Source organism: Manacus vitellinus, unplaced genomic scaffold (assembly GCF_001715985.3).
Source record: "Manacus vitellinus isolate BGI_N305 unplaced genomic scaffold, ASM171598v3 scaffold_34_pilon, whole genome shotgun sequence".
Classification (NCBI taxonomy): domain Eukaryota; kingdom Metazoa; phylum Chordata; class Aves; order Passeriformes; family Pipridae; genus Manacus; species Manacus vitellinus.
In genome coordinates this window covers 912,987-937,289 of record NW_021940488.1, presented here as the reverse complement: position 1 = coordinate 937,289, position 24,303 = coordinate 912,987, and the positions used below count along the sequence as shown (strand labels likewise).

General features: G+C 41.0%; 1 protein-coding gene across 1 annotated transcript; it reads right to left on the bottom strand.

Annotated features, from left to right (window-relative positions):
• Positions 1-5,707: 5,707 nt before the first annotated feature.
• PLCXD2 (phosphatidylinositol specific phospholipase C X domain containing 2) lies at positions 5,708-11,769 on the bottom strand. The gene is made up of 4 exons (XM_029961427.1): positions 11,748-11,769; positions 11,118-11,578; positions 9,661-9,902; positions 5,708-6,587 (listed from the first exon to the last, which is right to left on the bottom strand). The coding sequence occupies exons 1-4, from the start codon at positions 11,767-11,769 to the stop codon at positions 6,425-6,427; spliced, it is 888 nt and encodes a 295-aa protein (XP_029817287.1). The 3' UTR covers positions 5,708-6,424.
• Positions 11,770-24,303: the final 12,534 nt, after the last annotated feature.

Here is a 24,303-nt window from a genome sequence, read left to right as displayed (position 1 = left end):
GCAGTCTCTCTGATCTCACTGGGTTACAAGCATCCAACATTAGCGAAGGCTCCAGGAGTCATTATCAATGTTTTATTTCTTGATCAGATGTTACTGTGGAGCTTCATCACCTGTATTAAAGCAGTAGAGGCTGCACATAAGTTATATTTGCCTTCCAAGATAGACCTGGATCCATGTATTAGCATGCTTTTATCCCAGTGCAGCCAGGCAGAGATATAACCCACGAGTGCAAGCACACAGATTTCTAATCACTTTGCACTGCTGCTTCCACTGAGAAGTTGTCAGCACATCCTAAAAATAAGCATGTTGTCCAGGTCCAACTACCCAGGAGACACAAGTGCATCAAGATGTGACACTTCGAAAAAACCCCCAAACCAATGTTCAGTGACACGATTCTGCATCAGAGAAGTAACTGAGCTCAAGTGATGTTGGTTGACTCACAATGGAATCATCATGTATCAAAACAGTCAGCAGTACAGAACACACAGTAAAGATGATTAGCTCATGTTATACTTTTTATTTTCAGGATTAAAAACCCCAACAATATAAAGCAGAAAGAAACAGATGTGAACCCCAAGTTTATCTGCAGTTCAGGTGAGGCATCCTGGTTTCACAAGCCTATATTGGACGGATGGATCAAGCACAAATTACCACGAAAGAGAACAGAAACTTCACAAAATAAAAATTCACCTGGCCCCTCTGCCCTTTCCCACAGTATAAATAAATAAAATAAAAAAAATCCATCGGCAAAATACATTTAACATTAAGAAAAAATCCAAGAACCATCAAAATTATTGTTATAGAGGATGTACTGATCAATATTTTTTTCAAAATTAAGAATACACTGCAGTTCAATGTAGGTGAGATATCACAGATCTATCAGTGGGTAAGAGAAGTACTGTTTCAATGGACAACACAATATATCTTATATTCCTGAATATTTATGTAATCAGATTCAGCACACAGTTCTAAAGCTGACATTCCTATTCCAGTTGCTACAATTAAAAGTTTACTTGATTAGACTTGCAGAGAAATAAATATGCTAATGGAAGTAAACACTTTAACAGGACAGACATACTGATTTAGTAGGACTGATTATTTTTAATACAAAATAGAGACTGATTTAACAACCTAAAACAGAGAGCTAATAGGATTACCATTAAAGGTGTGATTAAGTAAATCACTATACTCTTGCCACAGTTAGTGTCCTTAGCATAAAATGTATTTGCTCTTCACCATATGCTCTGGCTCTTTTATTCATCTGTTGAGTTAAAAACCAAGGCTGGAATAAGAATTTGTCAGAGAGAAAAGCAAAATAAAAATAATAATTAAAAAAAAAAATCTTATTTTCCACTGCCAAAAAGAACTGCATTTTGAACTGATCTGAACTTTGAATGAAGTTTTGGGTCAGTTCTGTTCCTCACATTAGACAATTTCTCTGTGCTTAAACAACCAATGAAAATTTGCCTGAAGTTTTGTCTCCAACAGTGGTCCTCTGACCAAAAAATTTGCTTATTAGGGATTGGTAACAATATGTTGAAATCAAGACAAAAGTCTTACTAAAACTTCATATGGACTTTGTATGAAACACTGCAAAGTCAAGTAAATCTCAAGTCCCATATGCTCTCTAGACTTCCATGGGTAATCCAATTTTAAATCAAAATGGTCACATCCTCTGTCTACTGAAGTCCTAACCCCTGGACTGCTAGATGATACAGTAATGAACTCTGACACCTGAGACAGGTATGCAAAGAAAATATTTCCAAAGGCTTAGCCAGATGAGAACAAGATAAGCATCTTGGCAGAAGCCCTACTTCTGTTTGAGCCAGAAGTTCCTGCTCAAAAGTACTTCTTCAACCTTACAGCATAGGTGCTTTGTCAACTCCAACATGCTAACTCAGTGCAAACACACCAGAAGACAGGAAGTCAGCATGTGTTGGGAGCAAAGATAGCGTTTTCTCATTGTTCCTGTCTTCTCCAAAGAGTCCATTTAGCAGAATATGGGCCTTTTTGCAATCAGCATTTCTGCTCTGAATCACAGAATGATAGAATTACCAAGGCTGGAAAAGACCAAGATCATCAAGTCCAGCGCAGCGCTGCTGTGCTCAGTATTAAACGATGTTCTCAAGTGCCACATCCACACACTTTTTGAACTCTTCCAGAGATGGTGATTCCACCACTTCCCCGTTCAGTCTGTTCTCGTGCTTTACAACCCTTTCTGTGAAGAACTGTTTCCTAATACCTGATCTAAACCTCCCCTGGTGCAGCTTGAGGCCATTTCCTCTTGTCCTGTCAGTTGTTACCTGGGAGAAGAGACCAACCCCCACCTCACTACAACCTCCTTTCAGGTAGTTGTAGAGAGCAATAAGGCCTCCCTTGAACCTCCTTTTCTCCAGGCTAAGCAACCCTAGAAGACTCCCAATCTCACATCTCTCACTGCCCACAGCACCCCTGAAACATGTCTCGCCAGCACTGTCTCCAGCAAGATCCTCACCATCCCAGCAGAGCACATGCAAACAGGTATCCCTTCAGTTCTTGAGATAAAACTCAACAGCAGGATTTTTATTTTATTTTTTTTTTTTTTAATAACAAAACACTAACTCCCAGTTTCACAGTTCAATGTATTAGGACAGTAGTTCCCAAGTAAGAAGCCAAGAGATTGTCAGTCTGCAAAATCCAGTAGTGACTCCTTTTCTGTTTTCACCTACAAGGACACAGTAAGAAGCTAAGTAGTCACACATGTAACAACTATCTCCCTACTACTTCCCATCAGGGATACACACAGAGATTTACTGTGCCTCAAATGCGCCCTTGAATTGCACATGGCAGCAATCAGTGCAAGGAGAACAGGAATGCCATCAGTGTGCTTGGCATTCTGTGTTGCATATTAGGAAGAGAAAGAACAGTCATAAAATAATATATAAGTAACCTGAATCTATAATAACAAACCATGTGAATAATTATTCAAGAACATGCAATTCAAGTAAGTACTTTGCCTCAAGCAGCTGCTCTTTTCCTGGCTTTTCCTCTCCCAGCACCTATCAAATAGTCAAGAAGTCAGAACAACTCTTCAGGGGGAGTTTTCTACCTACACTGTTTAAAAGTAAACCCTACTGCTTTGGGGATATATGAGCAAGACTGAAACACTGTATTCACCAAATGTATGTCTACACCAACAGCAAAAACCCCCCAGCTTTCTCCTGTGTTCATGTCAATCTTTATTTTCCTCAAGCTCACACATCCCTGATCTCACAGTCTGAATTGCTCACACTGACCTCAGGAACAGACCACTCAGTCAGACTATTGTCTGAGTGTCTCAGCATGAGCTGCAGCCACTGTCACTCACCTGCCAGACCTGCTCCACTCTACTGCCTGAAACTGGGCCAAACACTGCCACACCTTCCACGTGGGCACCGGATGCAAACTACTGCCATACTTCCTTGATCCTCCCTTCCTGCCCAGCTCACCTTTTAATTTTGTAATGCTGCAAAACAGAGTCCACAGCCCAAAGTTCAAGCCTAGATGAGCTCCATCTTTCAAAGCATGAGGAAGTCTGAATATGTTTTGGTGTTGTGTCAGAGAGATAAGCCTGTTAGATGGGTAGCTTTGCTCTGTGTAACAGAATAGAAGAAAGGTAGTTCATATCGCTTAGGATGGTTCAGGACTACCCTAGGACCAATTTGAAACACCAGCACTAACACTGCCCAGAATATCCATGGGAGATATCCTGTCACAGACAAGTGTTATCTGCCAGGAGCCCAACTCACTACTTGAGACTGTCAGGTTCCTCACATTAGAAGCACAACATCAAGCACTGCTCTGAAAAGACACGAGACTCTTCCGACAGGCCAACCTTACAGAAACCTTGTTCTCCCCACACACATACTTAACCATTAATCCTAAAGCTGTTGTCCATTTCTTCTCCCTCTGCTAACACTCTTAACACCTAACATGCCATTATCTATTTCAAGAGGCAAGAGCTAACAGCAAGTATGTTAGAGAAACTGCTGAGTTTGCACTTAAAAATGTCTAACCAAAGCCCTGAGTTGCAACCATGCCGTTTCTATCCAAATAAATACAGCAGAAAGACCAATGACCCAGTCATTCCTGTGCATGCACAACACAAGTATTGGTTAAGTCCAATAAATCTCTTTTGAGGTAGATATATACAGTACAAAATACATTAAGGGTCAAATGCAAACATCATATTCACTTCATCTTCTTGCCTTGTCTTCCAGTTTTGCAGGAAACCTTGCAAACATATTATTTCTGCCTAATCAGTATTCAAGCCAGGTTTTTCAGAGTTCTGAGCTCTAAGACAATTTGCAGCTACACCACCACTGAAACCAAATCCATACACGTAATGCTATCATGGAGTTTCAGTTTGGACCACAAGTAAAAGTAGGTTAACACAAAATACAGCTAAGGAAAATCCAGGTATTTTAAATAAATTTGCACACTAAACAGTGCTGTTCAAAAAAAGGTTCCAACAGTTTCATCAACAAGAAAAAAAATAATAAAAACCTTCTGCTGGGGTTTTCAAAGGAAGTATTAAACTAGAAATTTGAGCTTAGTTCCCAAAAACTGATTTTTATCACTTGTCCCCTGTCACTAGAACACAAGAGGAAAGGAGAAAGACAGCTTGAGTGACAGGCAGCCCCCTACCCCCAACTCCCTTAGAGAAAGGATTCAGTTAAAAAATTCAAAGAACTCTAATGAAAACCATGCAAACAACAGATAAATCAGATTACAGTCTGCTCAGAACCCAGCCAAGGTTCACATGGAAGGTTTGCAAACCTTTAGATAAACTTGTCCTAAGTTTAGAGTTTGTGACAAGCAAGCAAAGAGGTTTGAGATTTTTCACAGCTGTCAGACCATGATGGCAGACACAGGATACAATAACAAAAATAATAAATCTTGAGATTCACTTTTCTTTTGAATAAAATATCCATAAAAAATGATCCATTCTATTATAAATAAGCTTAGAGACTAATACAAATTCATATTCAGTGAATAATTAGTGCACCAACAGTTGCTTTAGAAAGATGACTGAGCAGAGAAGCATCTGCTAATCAGTCATTTTTGTGTTTAATCTTTTTTTAAAAAAAACAAAGGTAAACCAGACTGCAGGACTGCCATCAGCTAGTGAATTAAGTGCTGATAAGCACCAACATGCGATTGCATTGGCGCAAACACACATGGTCACATCTTGTTGTGAACAAACAAAAATAAGCATGACTACAGAAAGAAGCAGCACTGACACCTGCCTGTGCTTCTATGACTATTGCTTACTTTGTCATAAGCATGTGAAGGCTGGAGAAATTTCTCCCCCATAGCTGTGGCTCTGTCTACAAGCACAACTTGCAGGTCCTATTTCAAAATTCATTGTCACATCACAAGTCACAGTGATTCAATATTTGGGCTTTATGCAGTCCCTGTCAACTCCAGTTCTTTGAATATCAAGTAATCCCCCATTTAGCCCACCTTCTTCCAGAGAAAGGCTGTCTGGGTGAGAAACTTTCCCCAAAGAAAAACTGAAGGATGAAAAAATCCGAGTAACCCACAAGCAAAAGAGAAAGGTTGTGCTGTACGTTCTCAAATGTCCCAACAGGAATTCAGACTTGTGAGTTATAATCTTCAAAATCTGAAGATAGAAATATTCTCCAAATTAATGACAAAAGAAACACAAACAAAAAAGAAACAAACATGGTTGCAATAAATGTATTGAAGTATTAAAGTAATATAAAGAGGTCCAGAAGAAGCATTTGGACTCCAAAGAGGAAGAACTGGATAAGCCTTCACCTCTCAGGCCCAAAGGACAGTTTGGATATTTAACAGTGTTAACAGCTTCCCCCTGAACAATGGCAATATTGTCCCTTCAAGTAAGTCAGAGGTAGTGTCTAAAACAGCATAATGAACACAGCAGCAGCCCCCAGCTGGGCCCAGCTATGCCTGAGGTGGCCCAAGAACAATACCATCTCAGCCAGCCTGGCCAGACTGCTACGGGATCAGCAGCAATCCTTGGAGTGAGCCGTGGTGATGGGAAACAAGCAGGATGCACACACAAGGGCACGGTGAGCCCAGTCACCAGGGAGATGCGCCCCACAATCGGGTACATCTGCTCCAGAGGCCAGCCTCTCGTTGGCAGGCAGGGACTGCACCAGACGGCAGCAGATGTGTGCATAACTTAGTCAAACACTTAGCACAGACAGACACGCAGCAGCACTCAGACAGTACTTTGTTCCACTCAGGTCCACACATCACCAGGAGCGGGGACCTGGCTGTACGTGATGTCTAACCACGTTTCCTCTAGGACACTTTTTTTTTTTAAATGAATGGAGACTACAATGGGTTTCACTTGATAAGTAAAACACTGAGCATAGTTCAAAGATTTCCACTGATGAGCACAAGCAGGATACAGCAATCAGGATTTAGATGTAGATTCATCCTCTTCTAAAAGGAGGTCATTCAGTGCAATAACTGTAGCAGCAAAGTCAACCAGCTCCACAAAGTCCGAGGTAATTATGTTAACACCCATAACACCGGGCTTCTGTTCTTTCACCCAATTCAAAATCATGGGCAGGTTCCTAAAGAAATTGAAATAAAGAAAATTAGACACTTTAAAAGAGACACTTCTCTATACTTACTCTACTTACTTCAAACACAACATGCCGTTTACAAAATATATTATCTCATGTCTGTAATCAGGTCCTGACTGCCACCAGCTGATGGGACGAGTGCTTAACATAGCACATGGTCATTAGCTATCAAATACTGGTCAGTCATCAATCCAAATTAGCAGGCATACAAAACATTTGTCAACTCTGTATTCACTGAGCAGACTGTGCTTCACTATTCAACGTTACACTACAATTTTCTCCAACCTGATTTGTTTTCACCTGAGCATGTGTTAAGTCAAAAGCTCAGTTTCACAGCAGACTGCAGTGTAGCACAAAGCAAAGCTATATCTGGCCTGAGATGCTCCCCTGCCCATTTCTGCCTTGGGGTTGGCAGGAAAAAAGTTGAAGGTAGCATTTCTACAAAACTCCTTTCAGCTTCCAGACCCACTCAAAGCAATGGGATCATGGAAACCAAACCCAGAATCAAGCTGTCAGCTCTATAGGGGTTTTGAACGTCCTGCTATACATCACTGTAACCAGAGGAAGGTGAGGTGTGTCAGGAACTGAGTTAAGTGGAGTTAGAAATTCTACCACGGGGAAAAATTTCAAGTAATTTCTTGGACACAGTGCAAGCCAGGAGTCTACACCAGCTTTTTCGCACTTTAATATGCAAACACCAGGTTTTTCAGCAGTTAAGACAAATGGATAAATACATTTGTGAAGACGGTAGACATGCAAATTAGCTAGCAGGGTGATAAAGAAAAAAACCACATCCACAAAAATTTAAAAAACACCCTACCACACCTGCTTCAGGAAAATTTTAAAAATCTTATCAAGAATCGAGAGAAAAAGAGAACTTGAGTGAAGGCATAATTACTGCCCCTGTCAAGGGACACATGAGACTTCTGCTGGCTAAGTGTGACTGTTGCACGTTTCTCCTTTAACAAGAGCTCAAGAACATTTAAATATTCATATTCAGGGCAAAATTTCCATATGAGAAGGCAGACATCTACATAAAATGCAAAGACTGATTTGCACATCAGCTAGCTTGTGTAAACCTACACGAGCAATCACGCTTTAGCAAACGGCAGCATCTACTAAATTTTCAGTTTACTTCCAAACAAGGGGTAAGGATGGGGCTGAAAGACAGGGATGGAGCGAAGGCAGGCTTCCAGCTAACGGTGGCTTACGGTCCAGATCCGTGCCAGGAGTCGCTTTAAAAAAGAACCGTACGTTTTAAAGCCGAAACGCGGCTCGCTGCCGGCCGTAACCCGCAGACCGTGGCCGCTGTCCCGCCCAGCACCAGCCCGGCGCTGACCCCGCGCACGGCCCCCGAGCGCCGCCCAGTGCCGAGCGCCCGCACAGACCCGGAACGCCGGCTGCGATGGCTGGGTTTTGCCAGATTCATGCCCGTAAACAGGAAGCAGACTGAAAATTCCGTGATGTATACCGCCACCTGAAATTTCCTTACTTCACAGAATCGCCTCGGTTGGAAAGTATATTAAAACGTCATCTCATTCCTACCCTCCTGCCACGGGGAGGGACACTTTACACTAGACCAGGTTGCTCCCAGGGATGGGGCATCCACAACTGCTCTGGCATCACCACCCTCACAGTAAAAAATTTCTTCCTAATACCTAACCTAAACCTATTCTCTTGCAGTTTAAAGCTATTCTCCCTTGTTCTGTCACTACATGCTCTTGTATGAAGTCTCCCTCCATCCTTCTTGTAGGCTCCCTTCAGATACAGGAAGGCTGAAATTAGGTCACCCTGGAGCATCCTCTTCTCTAGGCTGAACAATCCCAATTCTCCTAGCGTTTCCTCACAGGAAAGGTGATCCAGCACTTTAATGAGCTTCATGGCCTCCCCAATGGACTCACTCCAACAGGTTGATGTCCTTCCCATGCTGGGGACCCCAGAGCTGGACACAGCACTCCAGGTGGGATCTCATGAGTGGAGTAGAGGGGCAGAATCACCACCCTCAACCTGCTTCCCATGCTGCTTTGGATGCAGTCCAGGATGTGTTTGGCCTTCTGGGCTGCAAGTGCACATTGCCAGGTCATGTCCAGGCTCTCATCCAACAGTACTCCCCCAAGTCCTTCTCACCAGGCCTGCTCTCAGTCAGCAACTTAGATCAGCAACTTTTGTGAGTGTGAAAGCACAACATTTGCTATTTTTAGAAAGGATTTTTAAAAAGCTACATTGACATTAACTTCAAAACAGTAATACTGTAATTAACTCTGAAGTGACCAATGAACAAGGAACATGAACTGGCTGCTGAAGATGTGTGTTTATCTCACTGCTTAGAAATAAACTCAGTTCCTGATCGAATTAGACCAGTTGAGACCATCTGTATGAGAGTAATTTAAAACTTAATATCATTATGGCAAAATAAACTGTTAGTGACATCAAAACACGGAATATTAAATAGTGAGCCAGGAGACCAGATCCTATTAGGACAATTTTGCTAATTTTTAGCAAATAGGCTACAAGGTGATAATTCCATAATATTCAGTCATATGGAAATATTCTGGTCATGCTGTTAACACTATTAAGAGTCACTGGCACCCTGTGCTACTCCAAGTAAAACCCTCTTATAATGATCTTACTCATAGACAAAATAATTGTACAACAGTCAGTGGTATTAAAGTCAAATGGTTAATCTAATTTTTGGTAAAAAAGAAAAAACACCCAAGATAAAATACTGCCCCAGGTCATATATCTGTCCATTACTGATGTTACTGGGACAGATTTGTACAAACCGAATGCAGAAATGGCCAATCTTCCTCTGTGGCACAAGCTCTCTGCCCGCCCCCCAACACACTTACAGTTATATATATATATATATACACACCCTGTCACTGTATTATTTTCATTGATTCTTTATTTTTAAGGGTTGCAAATATCTCTCACAAGCAACAGTACTGAGCAAAGCAGCATCAAGCCTAAGCTAACATCTCGTGGTTTCTTGCTTACTCAGTGCTTCTTTCAACGTGAAACGTGGTAAGTAAAGAACTGAGAAATGAAGACAAGTCCTTACCTATGAACAAGTGTGTTCTTCAGACCACGAACAAGATGCCGTGCAATAGTTTTCACTCGAGGTGTGAGGATTGCTTGAGAAACATGAAAAGTCCCATAACGACTGCGTTCCTCAAGTGTAGTCTCCAGGAACTGCAGCAGTTTGTGCACGTTGGTTGTATTAGCCCACGGTGCTGGCATTTTATTACCTGGCCACAGGAAGGGGTATTCCTCATACAAAGGGTGGTGGTAAAATATGAGAACCTAACAGAACAAAAAAAAAAAAAAAGGAAGAGAAAAAATAAACAACAAAAAAATCACAACTATTATATTTTTATTTGAGCAGGATATTGCACTGGCTTGTGCTCATACGGTACTGTTGCAGCTAGCATAGCAGTGAAAAGAGGACCAAGCAAAAAGAAGGTGCTCTCAAGTCAAGAGTGTCAGTAAATTTTTTGCACTATTGCCAAAGGAGACAGAGATCATTTCGGTTAGCTATGAGAATGGGATTGCTTCAGGCTTTAAGGGTCATCAGTTTACAATGACAGGTGCCAGGAGCATACTGAACTGTCTTTCGAAGAATTCAGCTTAAATGCATTTCTAAGAGAATTTCAGATTCTTACCATCAGAGAATACTGTATCTGTACTTTAAGTTAAGAACTTTAGCAGTCTTGCCATGTTCTGAGTAACTCCTGCTAGATGGCTAAAGGGTACTGGGTCGAGTGGTGTAATGGCATTCTGCTGACACTTACAGCATGACATGCCAAAGCTTTCTTGCTTTCAGTAAAACCTTCTCCAAATCAAAAGTCCATATTCTATGGCTTGTAAGGTGGTTCTCTATAAGAGGATAGCACAAAGATGCAATACTTTTTATTAACACCCACATTTACAAAACATTCATTTTGAGCCCTAACACTGACAACATTAGCTCAGAGGAATTCCTCAAAGCCTCATGTATTTTACAGTTTAAGAATTACAGCTGCTGCTGAAATTCAGCCACTGCTGAAACCCTATTCTTGGTTTGTATGTACACATGGGAGCAGAAAGAAGCATTTAACCTCACCTCTATAGATTTGGATGGCTGCAAAGGAGCTAAGAAATTCTGTACTCTACCTCAGTCACATTAAAGCCAGAAAGACGACAGTTAATCAAATCCTCACCAACACAAGTCTGCAATACATGCTCTTCTAGAAGAGAAAACCACTTGTGAGGAACACAAAGCTCCAAGGATATCTAATTTAATTTAACAAGCATGCTTGGGAACAGGACACAGACTAGTCACATCATGGACAAGGGGATACCCTGCTGCACATAAATGGAGGAAAACATGCACACTATATAAAGGAGGCCCTAGTGGGCTTTAAATTGACCATCAGCATCATCCTTGGTCCAACACCTCTGAGTGGGAACTACACACAGATTCTGTTTTTGAAATCTTAACCTTTTGGGTTTGAAAAACATTACACATCCTTTCCCTACCTGGTGCTTCTTCTCCCACATGTACTGTAACGTCACGTATTCCACACATTCAACAGCACAAAGTTTGGATTCAAATGCTGAGTGGATCCTGTTGATCAAGAAGTGGTGATGGCCGTCATCCATGGCATAGAAGTGATTGAAATCCAAGAAGATTACTTCCTTGGGGTGCTGCTCAAGGAAGGTATTAATCTCCTTCAGCCCATCCCATACTTTGATGCCAAACAAGCCATGTATGAAATAAATCTCTTGTCCTATTTCCCCAGGTTTGGAAGATACACGAAGATCAAAGTAGCGGATCCCACCTTCCAACTGCTCTTTGAAAGTCAGATTTTGGGTCACTGACCATTTCTTCATGATCCTTCTAACCAAGGAAATTCTGGCCAAACGTTTGATGGCTGTGGCTTGGTCTGGTCCCACAGGAGATTTCTCATCAACCCAGTAGCTGAAAGAATCATGTGATCCTGGGGAAAAAAAGCCAAGAATAATTAATTTTAGAAAAATTGACTCTGCCAAAACACATATATCCATGTGCTCTGTAAACTGAACAAAGTCCTACATGTATGGCAGGATCACAGAAGAGTTATGCTCAAGTGTGAGCCTTTCAGACTATCCTTTACATCTTGGTTTTACCTGACTCTACAACAAGAGCCATGCATAGGGTTCTCAGCTGGGAGCTCACACAAGAAAACAGTTCTAATTTCAGTGCACTCCAAAAACCACAAGACAAACAAAAGTGGGTAAAGAAGAACTTCCTTCCAACCTTCCTTCAATTTATAAACTACCAATCAATCTTCAAAGCTTTCCCAGAGCCTGGTAGATCACTGATCTCCGATGAGACGTCCAGCTTCATTGTAAAAACCTGAGACTTCAATTTAATTCTACCTGGTAAATCCAATTACGACCTAATACAGCAGAGTTCTTCAAAGAGGTATCTTTATTAGTGTGATGGACAGAGGCATCTGCACCTGCACAAGCCTCAAGATAGAAAATAAATGATTAGTAGTTTGAACAGTGGGCAATGATTGGCTGAACTTAGAGGTGGAACCCTTGAGTACACCACATTTACTGTGTGTGTAGATACCAAGCTCATGTTAAATGAGATCACGAACATGTCTTTTACCTGGCAGTGCCTTTGAGTGACTAAACATACGGTGAACAGAAAACTCCTCAAAAAAAGACGACCAGCAATCAAAATCACCAGTCCATGCCAAAATAATGAGAGTCCAACAAAGCTCCTGTAACACTATCTGTACCTTGGCAGAAAACCTGCACCTCTAGCATAAAATTTTTGATTACTAGAAAAAACCTCCAACTGAAAATTCAATGGTAAATGGAAACAAACCTGAATAACAACAAGATTCCTTCAAAATAACAGCTTTAGAGTCAATCAAATATCCCTACCCTAGCCAAGCCAGTAACAGAACAAAGAGTGAGGGCAGTGTATCTTGGCCTGCACTGTACCAGAACAGCAGAAAGCAAAGACAGGTAGAAGTTGATCCACCACAGACTGAGGTTTACCAGGGATTTCTAATCATTGACACCAGGCACCAGCATTCTGGCCACGCAGCTGCAACTGCTGCAGGCTCACCTTTCCTGTGAAACCTCAGACAGGAAAAACACTATAGGAGCTCTATCAGCCCTCCTTCCCTTTCTCTTCAGCACAGTGGAAGAGTTTGCTCATTGAGCCAGACCCCACACACTCCCTGCAGACCCACTTGCTGAAGTACAGAGAAAGCATCTTCACCATCAGTAACAAGGAGCTCATATCCCAGCTGCCCCAGGAATACAAGGACCCTGCACCATGTTGCTGGCATCTGCATTTTCTAATCGTGCATGGCCTAAGGTTCTTGTCCCTGCTTCTAGGGCTATGCTTTTCTAGAATTTCCTTCTCTACCTCAGTTTGCAACTCTAAAAAGTCCTACCTTGTCATATCCAATTTTAAGATGAAATTTGAGGCATCCATAGCCTCTTTTACCCAAACCTTTTGTGTATAAGGGCTCACTTGAAGACTGATGCATTCCCTGTGATGCAAGGTCAGAGCTACAAACAAGATTATGATCTCAATTGGATTATCCTGTCGGCATTTTTTAATCCGGATGGAAGAACAGACTGTGCATAAACCAAACATCAGTTGCCAACAACCTTAAATGCCCTCTGTCTCCATGAATTTCAACTAGTTCAAAAGCAATGAAAAGGTACCATGAAGGTTAGTTTTCAGGCTTTACAGATAACCACTAAAACTAGTTCTGACCAACTCTTCATGAATTCTCCACAGCCTTGTAAAAGTGTGCCTCTTAGGGTTTTCCATTCAGTCCTCTAGAAACAAGTGACAAAAGAGCTGGTTTTAAAAGATGCCATCTTAAGAAGCTATTTACTACCTGTCACAGTAAACTACATCAGAAAGTAGCTGTCAGTTTTGGAGTGAGAGGATTTTCTTTCCCACCTCCAAACATGCAGACAAAATACAGGATCAACCCCCAAACAAAATACAGGATCAAACACTTAGTGAAGACATTTCAGAAGAAGCCATGTGAGGTCTGGCTCATGCACCAAGCTGTAGCTTACAGATGTTTGAGTTTCAGACACCTTCCCATACAGCAGAATGAGTCTTTCAAGCTTCCATAATATTTAGAAAGTAGACTTCAATCACATGGGGCTTGTCTTCTGCCTTGGAATGAGTCACTTGGCACACAGAAATCATGGGGTTTTTTGTTTTTCACTGTGAAGGTGTTTGGTTGGTTGGTTTTGTTTTTTGGGGTTTTTTTTATGATCTTGATTCTACCTATTTTATTTCTTCCTCTGTTTAAGTCAATGTAGAAAATTGTTTGACTTTCTGGAATAATGACATAAGAAATATTTTCTTTTTATTCTAACTAAGACAGTGTAGCAGTCTAGAGATCTGTCTATAGGAGTCACTCTCACCATTAAGCTCCCTTAGACTGATAAATCTGACTTACAAAGGAATGACAATTTTATCTGGCCACAAATATATCGTTGCCAACTTGGAGTTATCTGAGCAAATCTGAATCAAGAAACAGCTTGTTTTCTTAAGTCTGATCACATACTTTACAGCTACAAAAGCCTTTCCTTTGCAAATTGCCACATACAAGGTGCATGTAAGGACACAAAGAGCAAATTTGCTCTCTACACTATCACAAACATTCTATTTACAGCACTAGAGAGCAACATGAAAGAAAACGAGCCAGAAGCACATTGCAACTTTTTCAAAACATAGTTTAAAAACTGCACTCCTTAACAGCAAACTAAACTATATGTGACATGCTTCTATAGTTAGAGAAGATCCTTTTAACTCTCTGCCTGTGGCTCTGCTAAAAGGCTAAGAAATGGAACTTTCACTTACAATGAAGTCAACAGGCATACCTAGAAAAAAAAACAAGCAGAACATGAGTTGGAGCATCTGAAAAACATGCCTTTCTTTTGGTAAACCACCTGTTGGTAGCAGACCACCTGCTAAGGAGGACAGGGGAACATCATCAATTCTATTGAGCATCATCAATTCTACTGATCATTCTATGATCAATACTGAGGCTGGAATGAGAGCACAAGTTCAATTAGTTTTCAGTGGTCATTTAAGAAGGCCAGCCACCACTGTGAGAAATATCTAGGCCAAACCTGGACCCACAACATTTTTACTCCAGGAAGAGAAAACCAAACTGAAGCAACAGCACTGGATACTCGTTGGGCTGTGGGGTAAGAGCAATGTGGGGATTCACATCATCCACCAGGCCCTCCTTTAATTTAAGATCACTGTGATATGTTACCAGCTCAGCCACTGCCTTTTAATATAGCTTAGCTGTGATGTTAAGTACATGCTAAGCCGATTGTATCACGAGGTCAAAATAATCCCTGCTCTCCTTCACTCTACTCCTGAACTCCATCAAAGTGTAGCCATTCTGCAGCTATGGCAGAAACCAGGCTGGTTGCTGATACATGGGATACAGCATGATTTCTTTTTGAAAAAGCATAAACTAAACCAATCCAACTCTGTAAAATTTAAAAGGCAAAGGCTAGAGCATATACCAGAAGAGTGGAGAAGACTAGTCCCATTTTGTTAGCAGTTCAGTGTAAGAGCTGCTAACCACATTCTCAACTCATGTCTAACACAAGGATGTGTGAAGATACTCAGATGCTGTACAGTAACAGCAAGACAGGGCTGGAAGTTCCTGGACAGAGCAAGTGCCACAAAACTCTCATAGCAATGTACATAGGAAAGTCTTTTTCACATGTAAAAAATCCTTCATGATCTGCGTTCCCCACCACATAAATAGTGTGTGTCACCTCAAATTATTATGGGCACTTTTCTTGGGAAAAACAACCTCAAGAATTCTTGAAGCAAGACATTTCAGATGATACCTACCTCAAATATAAATAACATCCTATACTGATTCAATAAAGCTATTCCTTAAACCTTTTGACTGTGAAAAAAGTAACCAACAGAACCAGGTATTTATAACCTCCACCTCACACCTTGAAAAGTCAAAAGGCAGACAAAAGTCAAGAAACATGGTCTTCATAGTCCTTTAGGTGAACAGAGGCCAGAAACCCAGTGTGAGCTGCCTCCAAGGCACGTTCTTGCACGTGCAGCACACATCTTTCTGAGTTACTGTCGATGAGACCGGATTAGCATTCAGATTGCAAACCTCACTGAGCTGTTCCAGTGACACGGCATCAGTCTGGTGCTCAGCCCTTCCCGAAACCAAGTCAGCCACAGAAAATGCAACAAAGTGATGATAATTTGCCACTTGCTTCCAACTGGCTGAAGATGCACAGCATGAACCAGCAGGCATTAAATTCAATCATGAAAGAGATTGCATATTCAAAGACAAAAATTAGCGGACTGCTAATCAGATGGCAGCTCTTATAGACAACAGCTGCTCTATTTTGGATTCAGTTCTTTCATCTGACAAAGACTGGAAGTTTCAAGGAAAGCAGTCACATCCCATCGAGTGCCCAGATATTTAACTATCAAAGGCTATGATACAGTTAGAATAGAGAGGTATCTTCTAGATACCAGACTTAAAATTATGGATAGTCCTCTTAATTTTATCCCAGTAATTACGAACATGGATTAATTTTTATTTGTATCTTTAAACATCTTTTTATTCTCCTTATACTAATTTCTCAAGTTAATTGTACGTTAAACAGATCACTTCTCAATTCAATTTGTATGTTAAATAGATTGTATTTCACTGTTCAGGATGACTTTTTTCATTGAAGCCTTTCTGCTAATTGTTAGAAAGCAGCTGTTTATCATCACATCTGCAGCAAAATCTACCTTTCCAGTCTGTTGTGTCTATTTGTCCTGCTACTTAGTCACAGATAGTCAAATTAACCCACGGTGTAGCTTAAACAAGTGATACTCATCAACAGAATGTTATTAAGCATCAAATTTCAACACTTATTAGCTGTATCATTTGATATTATCTTTTGTTTCCACATAGTACTTTCTGCATATCCAGTTGCAGCAGAGGGATAGGGATGAGCATCATCTCACCAACCTGTGTCTTTCTGCAAGCTTGTAAATTTACCTTCATGGGATGTTAAAAATATGACTATGGCATGCGAAGTGCAGAGATCTTTCAACACATAACATACTTGTGCACTGCCAATTACTTGAAAACAAGACAAAACCACCCTTTTTTTGCGTACAAGCATGTCTACTAGCATATTGCTGGTCTCCCTCGTAGCAAGGCTGTGGACTAGTCAGAAGCAGCACCTAAAGACACTTTCTGCAATAATCTGGCTTACCAAGAAACAACAAGTGAAAGCAGAAGGGCAGGAGAATGCACTGTCAGTAAGTTTAAATAGATCAGAATAAATTTGGATTCATCTTCACATTAAAAGAATATTATTGGGATGAAAAGCGCAAGAAAACCTCTTGTGTATGTTAAATGTGCCTAAGAACCAAGGTCAAGGTAACATTCCAGCCCCCTAAAAGCATTAGAGGGTCATTTATGGACACAGAACCCCCCCAGCTGTAGTGACGCCAAACTTCTTAGCACAAGCTTTTCTCACTGGACAAAGTGCATTCCCCACACATTACAAACCACTGCACACGACACGGCATAGCAAGCATCACACAGCCAAGACAGCCAGGAGCCCAGTAATCAAGTTTCAAAAACACAGGATGTAATTGCCAGCAAGTTAAGGCTATCCCACAAACGTTCCTCTAAAACACATGTCCTGTGTGCCAAAACTGAGGGAAAAACGGGACAAGCAAAAGTGCCTCTCAAAGCCTAGAAGTCCACAGGATTCAGGTCATTAACAATCCAGATTTTCTAATCAGAAGATTAACATCTTAAAAGTTCATCACTAATGAAAAGCAAATCAAATAGTTCATATTAACTTGCCTAGCAAAAGGAGGCAAGGTAGAAGTAACAAACATCCTATTGATAATTATCTAAAATTATAGAGATGAGTGTTTATATTTCAACAAGCTTAAAAGAATCCTTTGGTATTCTTAATGCAGTTTCATTAGGAAAGACAAATCCTAGTACAGACTAAATCCTCTTAGGAAAACTTGCTCTCATAGAGGAAGAACTATCCTGATTTTCCACTGCTTCTTTCAGGGTGGGAGGTGAAGCAGGGTACAATAAAAGGGACATAAAGAGAGCTTAAAGACAGCTTAAAACTATCTTAGACACAATGTCACAGGGTAGTTTGCTTTTCTTTCCAGCCAGGAGGAATCCTTTCAGCACTGGTTGGAGTTATTGGCAATGAAGTTTAAGGTCATTTAGTAATGATTTCCCATTTATCAACAACCTCATCTGTCTGCATTGGGAAACCAAGAAAGCAGCAGTACTTCTCTATCATTTCAAATCCTGAATGGATCTACCTGCTCCAAAAAGGAAAAAATCTTCAGTTTAGAGTCCAAAACTCCTGATTTCTGACCATTCAGAAACGTGTGGATCAAGGGCTCGTTCTCTTCTGAGAAGGCTCTAGTGAAATTCTTTCTTGTTTTCATTATATGGTAATTTTCCCTCTTTTAACATCTTTTCTGGAAGAGCAGGCAAACTGGAACTTTCACACAACATGGAAAGAGAGCAACAAACATTTATATCAACATTGTGACTAGTTTTCTCCACTTGAAGTAAAACTTTGGCATGTTCTGCACTCATTTACCAGACACACAAGTCACTCTCTAGGGAACAGATCTTAATAAGGAAAAGATTTATTTATTTTTTTTAATCAGGAAAAACTAAGACCTTGATATACATTTCAAGAACATTGGTTTTGGCTACACAGATGACAGAAGTCTTTTAGAAAGAGAAACCCTAAGACTGGCTTTTCAGGGGAACTTCTACAAACACTCAGTGTCTGCACACCAGTTCCTCACACAGGGACACACAAAAAGAATACTTGGTTATTTAGGAATAGTGCAACATCTTCCACCAAATACTCTCATCAGTGTAACATTCCTGATAATTTAATAGACTCTCTAAAAACATTTGAGATTCGCTGTTACCATCAAGTAGACTACCAAGGTAATAAAACAGTTTTTCCTTTCAGAAAAAGTTCATCCTGAAAATTCTGTATTTACAAATCGTACCCAACATCACCATACTTAAACAGATGCTTTCTTCTAATGGTTACTACCTGATTCATTGCTACGTGCCAACTAAATTGGGAAGGAAAACAGAGTTTGGTGCACCAGAACAAATCTTAACATTTCTTCCCTTTGAGCTTTAACCCAACAGATGGCCAGCTCAGCTGATTCAGTGATCCTTTTAATTAGCACTCCAAAGGAATACTGTTTGGGAGGAGCCTCAAGCTCACCACCACTTCTCTCAGCTCATGCACCCAGAGCACACACCAGCCCATGAACAAAGAAGAAAACCACAGCATTAGCAAGTTCAGCAGCTCACCTCAGGGTCACGCAGGCAAAGAGAAAAAACCATCAGATGTAGTCAGAGCCTAGTGACCAGCTCTTAATTGGACAGTGCTGCTGCTTCTTTTCAGAACCATATCAGTTCTGCTTGGCCAAGTCAAACACAGGCAGCTCATGGTGCTCTTGGTGAACACTCGTGCTGCCAGGATAGCAGAGCTGGCCAGTTGCTGGGTGGGAGATGGCACTCCTGGGCAGATGCACAAGGCCTCACCAGCTTTCCCATGGCATTCCCCATGTGCCTGACACATGAGGACAAGCACCCAGCAGTCATGCTACGGCACCACTCAGTCACCCACAGCAGCTTGTCATCACAGGAAACACCCCTCCATGCCTTGTATCACCTCCTTTAACTTAACTATGGGCTTGGCCAGCAGGGCTGCTCCTCATTATGACTGCCTACTAGCTGTATGTGTAAAGCTTTGTTTTCCAGGGATGATCATTTCATAGTACTTTGATCATTTAGATCAAAACCAGGAGGCTTCTTACTCAGGCTTTTGGAGTGAGCTTCCCATAGAAGGGCAGAAACAGTGGCTTGTTATAGTAGTGAAAGTTTTGGCCGCAGTCATACTGACACTACCATGAACAAACTATAGGAAGTTATTGTATTCAAAGTTGGTTAGAAAGTTAAGAGTGTATGTGTCATAGTGGGGAATTAGGCAGCATGACTAGCGCTGTAATTTGGAGCAGCAAGCAAAGACTTACTATTTTAGAAGAGCCACCTCCCCTCAGAGATCAGTGAACAGTCAAAAGACACTTCAGTATTTCAAGTCTCAGACATGGCCTTGTTTTAGCCATATTCAAGCCAATATGATTTTCTGCTAAAAAAAAAAAAAAATGCTTCTGGAACTGTAAAACTCATCTTTTCTGTCAGCTCTAGCTACCTGCCACCCAGCATCCCACAGGAAACTCCTTACCCAGCATCCAACCTAATGCTGACAGGAATAGCTCCACATTCCAACTGCTCTGCGTGACTTAGAAATGAGATCCTGGCCAGCCTTCCACATGGTTTCTGAGGAAGCAAGAACACACCAGCTGGTATCACTAGAAGATGACAGAAGAGGCTCTGTGCACGATCAGAAGCTGCAGGTGAAGAGCTGCCCCGTTCTCCCAGGAGGGGCAGCTTGCCCAGCCAGAACATTCCACACCAGCAGAGCACTCTGCTGAGCATGATGCTCAGTTCTAGGTGTACCAGCATGTGAAAAACTGGCTTCTGGTGGCAAAAATTTCCTTACTGTTTCAAATCAGCCTTAGATGTACAGCATTTGACCTACAACACAAAAATTTACATTTCAAAGTTTTAAAAATGAAATTTTCCATTTTTCAGCTCTCTTCTCCAGTGACACCAATCAAACCAATCAAAAAGTTCGGATTCAAATTAATTGTTCCCCAACTAAGCTTAATTTTTACTAATAGCATGTGTTTCACCCAAACTATGTGGAAGAAAATATAATCACCCATATATTCTACATACAGCCATTCAACCTGTTGTTCTTTCCTTTCTACATCTGCAGCACCCATGACACATCAGGCTAACCTTCATGTTCCCTTGGGACACCCACATGCTCCAGCACCCACACTGGGGCTTGCCCAATTCCATGAGCAGCTGTTGCAAGAAGTTTTTCTGGCAGAAACCACTTCTCAAAAAAACCCAAACCAAACCAAAAAACAAAACAAAACAACAAACCACCAAACAAAACACAAACAACACAAAAACTCAAACCCTCTAAAATCCCTCTAAACCATCATCACCACAAAGTGGACCTTGACACAGTGTTTCATCTGTAAAAGCTTGATGAAACAGGAGAATGGTGCTGCACATCCAGATGCAGAGAGACTTGAGACTCTAGCACCTAGTTGATCAAGAGACTTGCTTAAGAATTTCTGCAGTAGTTAAAATGAATCAGTACAAACTGTACAAACCACAGTGCAATGAACTATCAGCATGCAACTACAGGCAAGGATAGCTGATTTACTTCAAAAGCAGATCAGTGAGAGCGCTCCAGATTCTTCTTGTGTTCCATTTCTCAAAGAATAAATAAGAAAAATAGCTGATGCAGATCAACAGATGATCAAGGAAAGTAATAAGTATCACAGTTGTACATGATTTCATAAAATTCTTTAAAGTAAACCAGCTTGAGATTAAACAAATACCATACAAATACCCTGCCAACGGTCACATCCACAATCAAAATGTTTAAGAGTTCATTTTTAAACTCACATTCAAAGAGGATTAGTGGAATACAATTAAGAGAAAACCCTCTGGACTTTCACACAGGGTCACCACTTGTTGAGGGTGGTTATTTTTGTAGACTATATTGTATAGTTGTAAGCTGATGACATTTTAGTTACTTGATATTTGGCAATTTCTTATTGCAAAAGATCCCCCCCTCTCATGACATCACCCATTCCTGGGATGAGACTACACTAGTGTAACATTTTGTCTAGAGTTTTTATCTAAAAGAAATGACAGAAAAGCCCAAATGTGGGAACAGATGACACAAACTTTAGAGAATGACCTTGAATTTTTCAAATTCTCTCTCCATTTTGAGCACAGAGTTAAATAAGCAGGTAAACACACTCTATACATTATGAGGTACCCATCTTCAACATCATTTGCTACCCGTTGGTTCTAAGGGCTGAGCAAAGAATGACCTTCTCTGCCCTCAGGTAACATGTTTCACACCATATTTAATAGCTCACGGAATCCCAGAATAATGTAGCTTGAAAAGGACCCCCAGGAGTCACAACTACCTTTTCTAAAGCCAGTGAAAACAAGTAGCTCCAAAAGCGAAAGCTTTGCAACAAATAAACAGCAGAACTCTATGAAGATCTCCTGAGCATCATACAAGAGACTTAAGACTTTGCCACTTAAAATACCACACCATAAATTAAATCTAAGCTGTTACTTTACTGCGTATACTATAAATTCTTTCACTTCAAATAGCCTCATTATACCATCATTTTGTCCTTTTCTAAAAAAAAAAAAAAAGTAAAATGTTCTTCTTTGAATGCTGCAGTTCTAAGTGCAAAAAGTATAAGAGTGTCATGATTTTTAATGCTGACTTTATTTCAAGTTAAAACAGGTTTTAGGGTTTCCACTCCTAGAGCTCCATCTCTGCTCCTATGTACAAAGAGTGACTGGGAGCAGGGAGGGGAAAACAAACAAACAAACAAAATCCCCAAACCAAAACCAGTTGAGTCCATCATTCCAGGGGAGAAACACAAACACATCAAGAGATGGACAAAAGCAGGCCACACAGGCATTAAGCACAAACAAAAATGCTTCTCATTCAACCTGAAGCCTACCTTTCATCTCCCCTTTGAAGACAACACTGGTCTCCGTTGCTATTCAGCATCTGTAAATAGATGCCTCAACTGCAACCTGTATTATACAGTCCTTTCCTTGCACACTACTTGCACACCACCCTGGCTCTCAAGAAGGTTGCTTTGTCAAGCACCACAAATTCAAAAATCCACCTCAGCAAAATAATCATTTGACTAAAATAATATTAAAAAAATTTTCCAAAACATCTTCCCAAAATGTCTTTTGCCTGCTTACAGGTTATATAATGTATATACAGGAAAGGGGTGGGAAGATACACCAACCTTGGCCATAAACAAAGATATGTTGTAAGCATTTTCAAAAAACCCCACTACTCATTTTAAAAGCATCATGGCATTACTGAAACAAGAACTCATTTCTTTGGTTTCTCTGCTGCAATACTGGTTGCATGATGTTTGCAAGGGACAGACAGCAGCAATGCACCCTAATGCAATCACAACATTCTGCTCAGTGGCTACAGCAACAGGAATTTGACTTATTACAGTTCACTAAAACAGAGAAGAATTTCTTTGCTAGAAGTTGCAAAATCTGCTGACACTTGAATTTTATATGAACATTCAACTTCCTTTCTCTCCCACTTCTATTGAGCAGGGTCACATAAAACATTTTTGCTACTGTCAGGGTAGGAAAGGGTGCCACTTTTGACTAAAACTTGGCATTTCTACTGTTCTGCTTCAGATAACAGCAGTGAGTGCTGTGGTACCTCACAGGAGGTGCACAGCCTCTTCCTCTACTTGCTTCATGAAGGGGACAGGTTATTCCTGCTGACACAAAAAGTTACTCTGTCTCTAGGGAAGCATCTCCAAAAATCTGCTATATAGAATCAATTAGGTCGGAAAAGACCTCTGACATCATCCAGTCCAAATTTTGACCAAACACCACCATGTTAACTAGACCATGGCACAAAGTGCCATGTCCAGTCGCTTCTTGAACACATCCAGGGATGGTGACTCCAACACCTCCCTGTGCAGCCTGTTCCAATATTTAATCACCCTTCCTGTGAAGAAATTCCTCCTAACGTCCAAGGCACAGCTTGAGACTATCTATAATATAACACATATCCAAAGTGTTTTTCAAGCTAAAGCACTAAGATGAAAACCAAGCCTCTACCAGTCTAACATCGAGTATCAGAATGAGCTGACACTGTAGCCACCCCTAGAATCTTCCCTACTGACATCTACAAGTAATAGTATTTTTTGCCATTTACAGATGGAAAGTCAGCTTCTTCCGACGTAAATTTCAGGTCATCTGTTGTTGTACTCGTTTATCTATCTGCAAACCAGAAGTGATGAGGCTTACTCTTGCCAATTTTAATAAATTAAACTAGAAGATCTGCACAGGAGCCAGGTGTTAGATATTTTAAGTTTATATAGAAAATTCTAGGGGGAAAATTTTAAAAGTCATTACAGTATTTTAGTGTCTCTCATGTAAGACCATACATTAGGATATTTCATTTTTTCCCCCCTAACAAGTCATGCTTAGATTCTGCTATAGAAGAGATTTCATAGAATGGCCTGGGGTGGAGGGGACCTTAAAGATCATCTAGTTCCAAGCCCCCTGCTATGGGCAGGGATACCTTCCGCTAGAGCAGGTGGCTCAAAGCCCTGTCCCAGCAGACCTTGAACACGTCCATTTGCTGAACCTCCAGTTGCTCGGGTCAACACAAACCAACCTTCTTCCCGACTTGATTCCAGCCTTACTTAAACAACCTGAAAAACCTTAAGGAGGACCTCCAGAGGCCGCAGCTACCTTTTTTAAAGCCAGTCAAAACAGCAGGTCAATGGGTTCGCTTCTCCCGGCTATATTTACGTTAGATTAAGCCCTCCTTCCCCTGCTGCAATGGACAGGGATTCTCTCACCCCGAGCGCTCCCCTACCAGGGACGCGACGCCGCGGCCGACAGGCGCCTCCCCCCCAGCGCCAGCACTCGGCCCC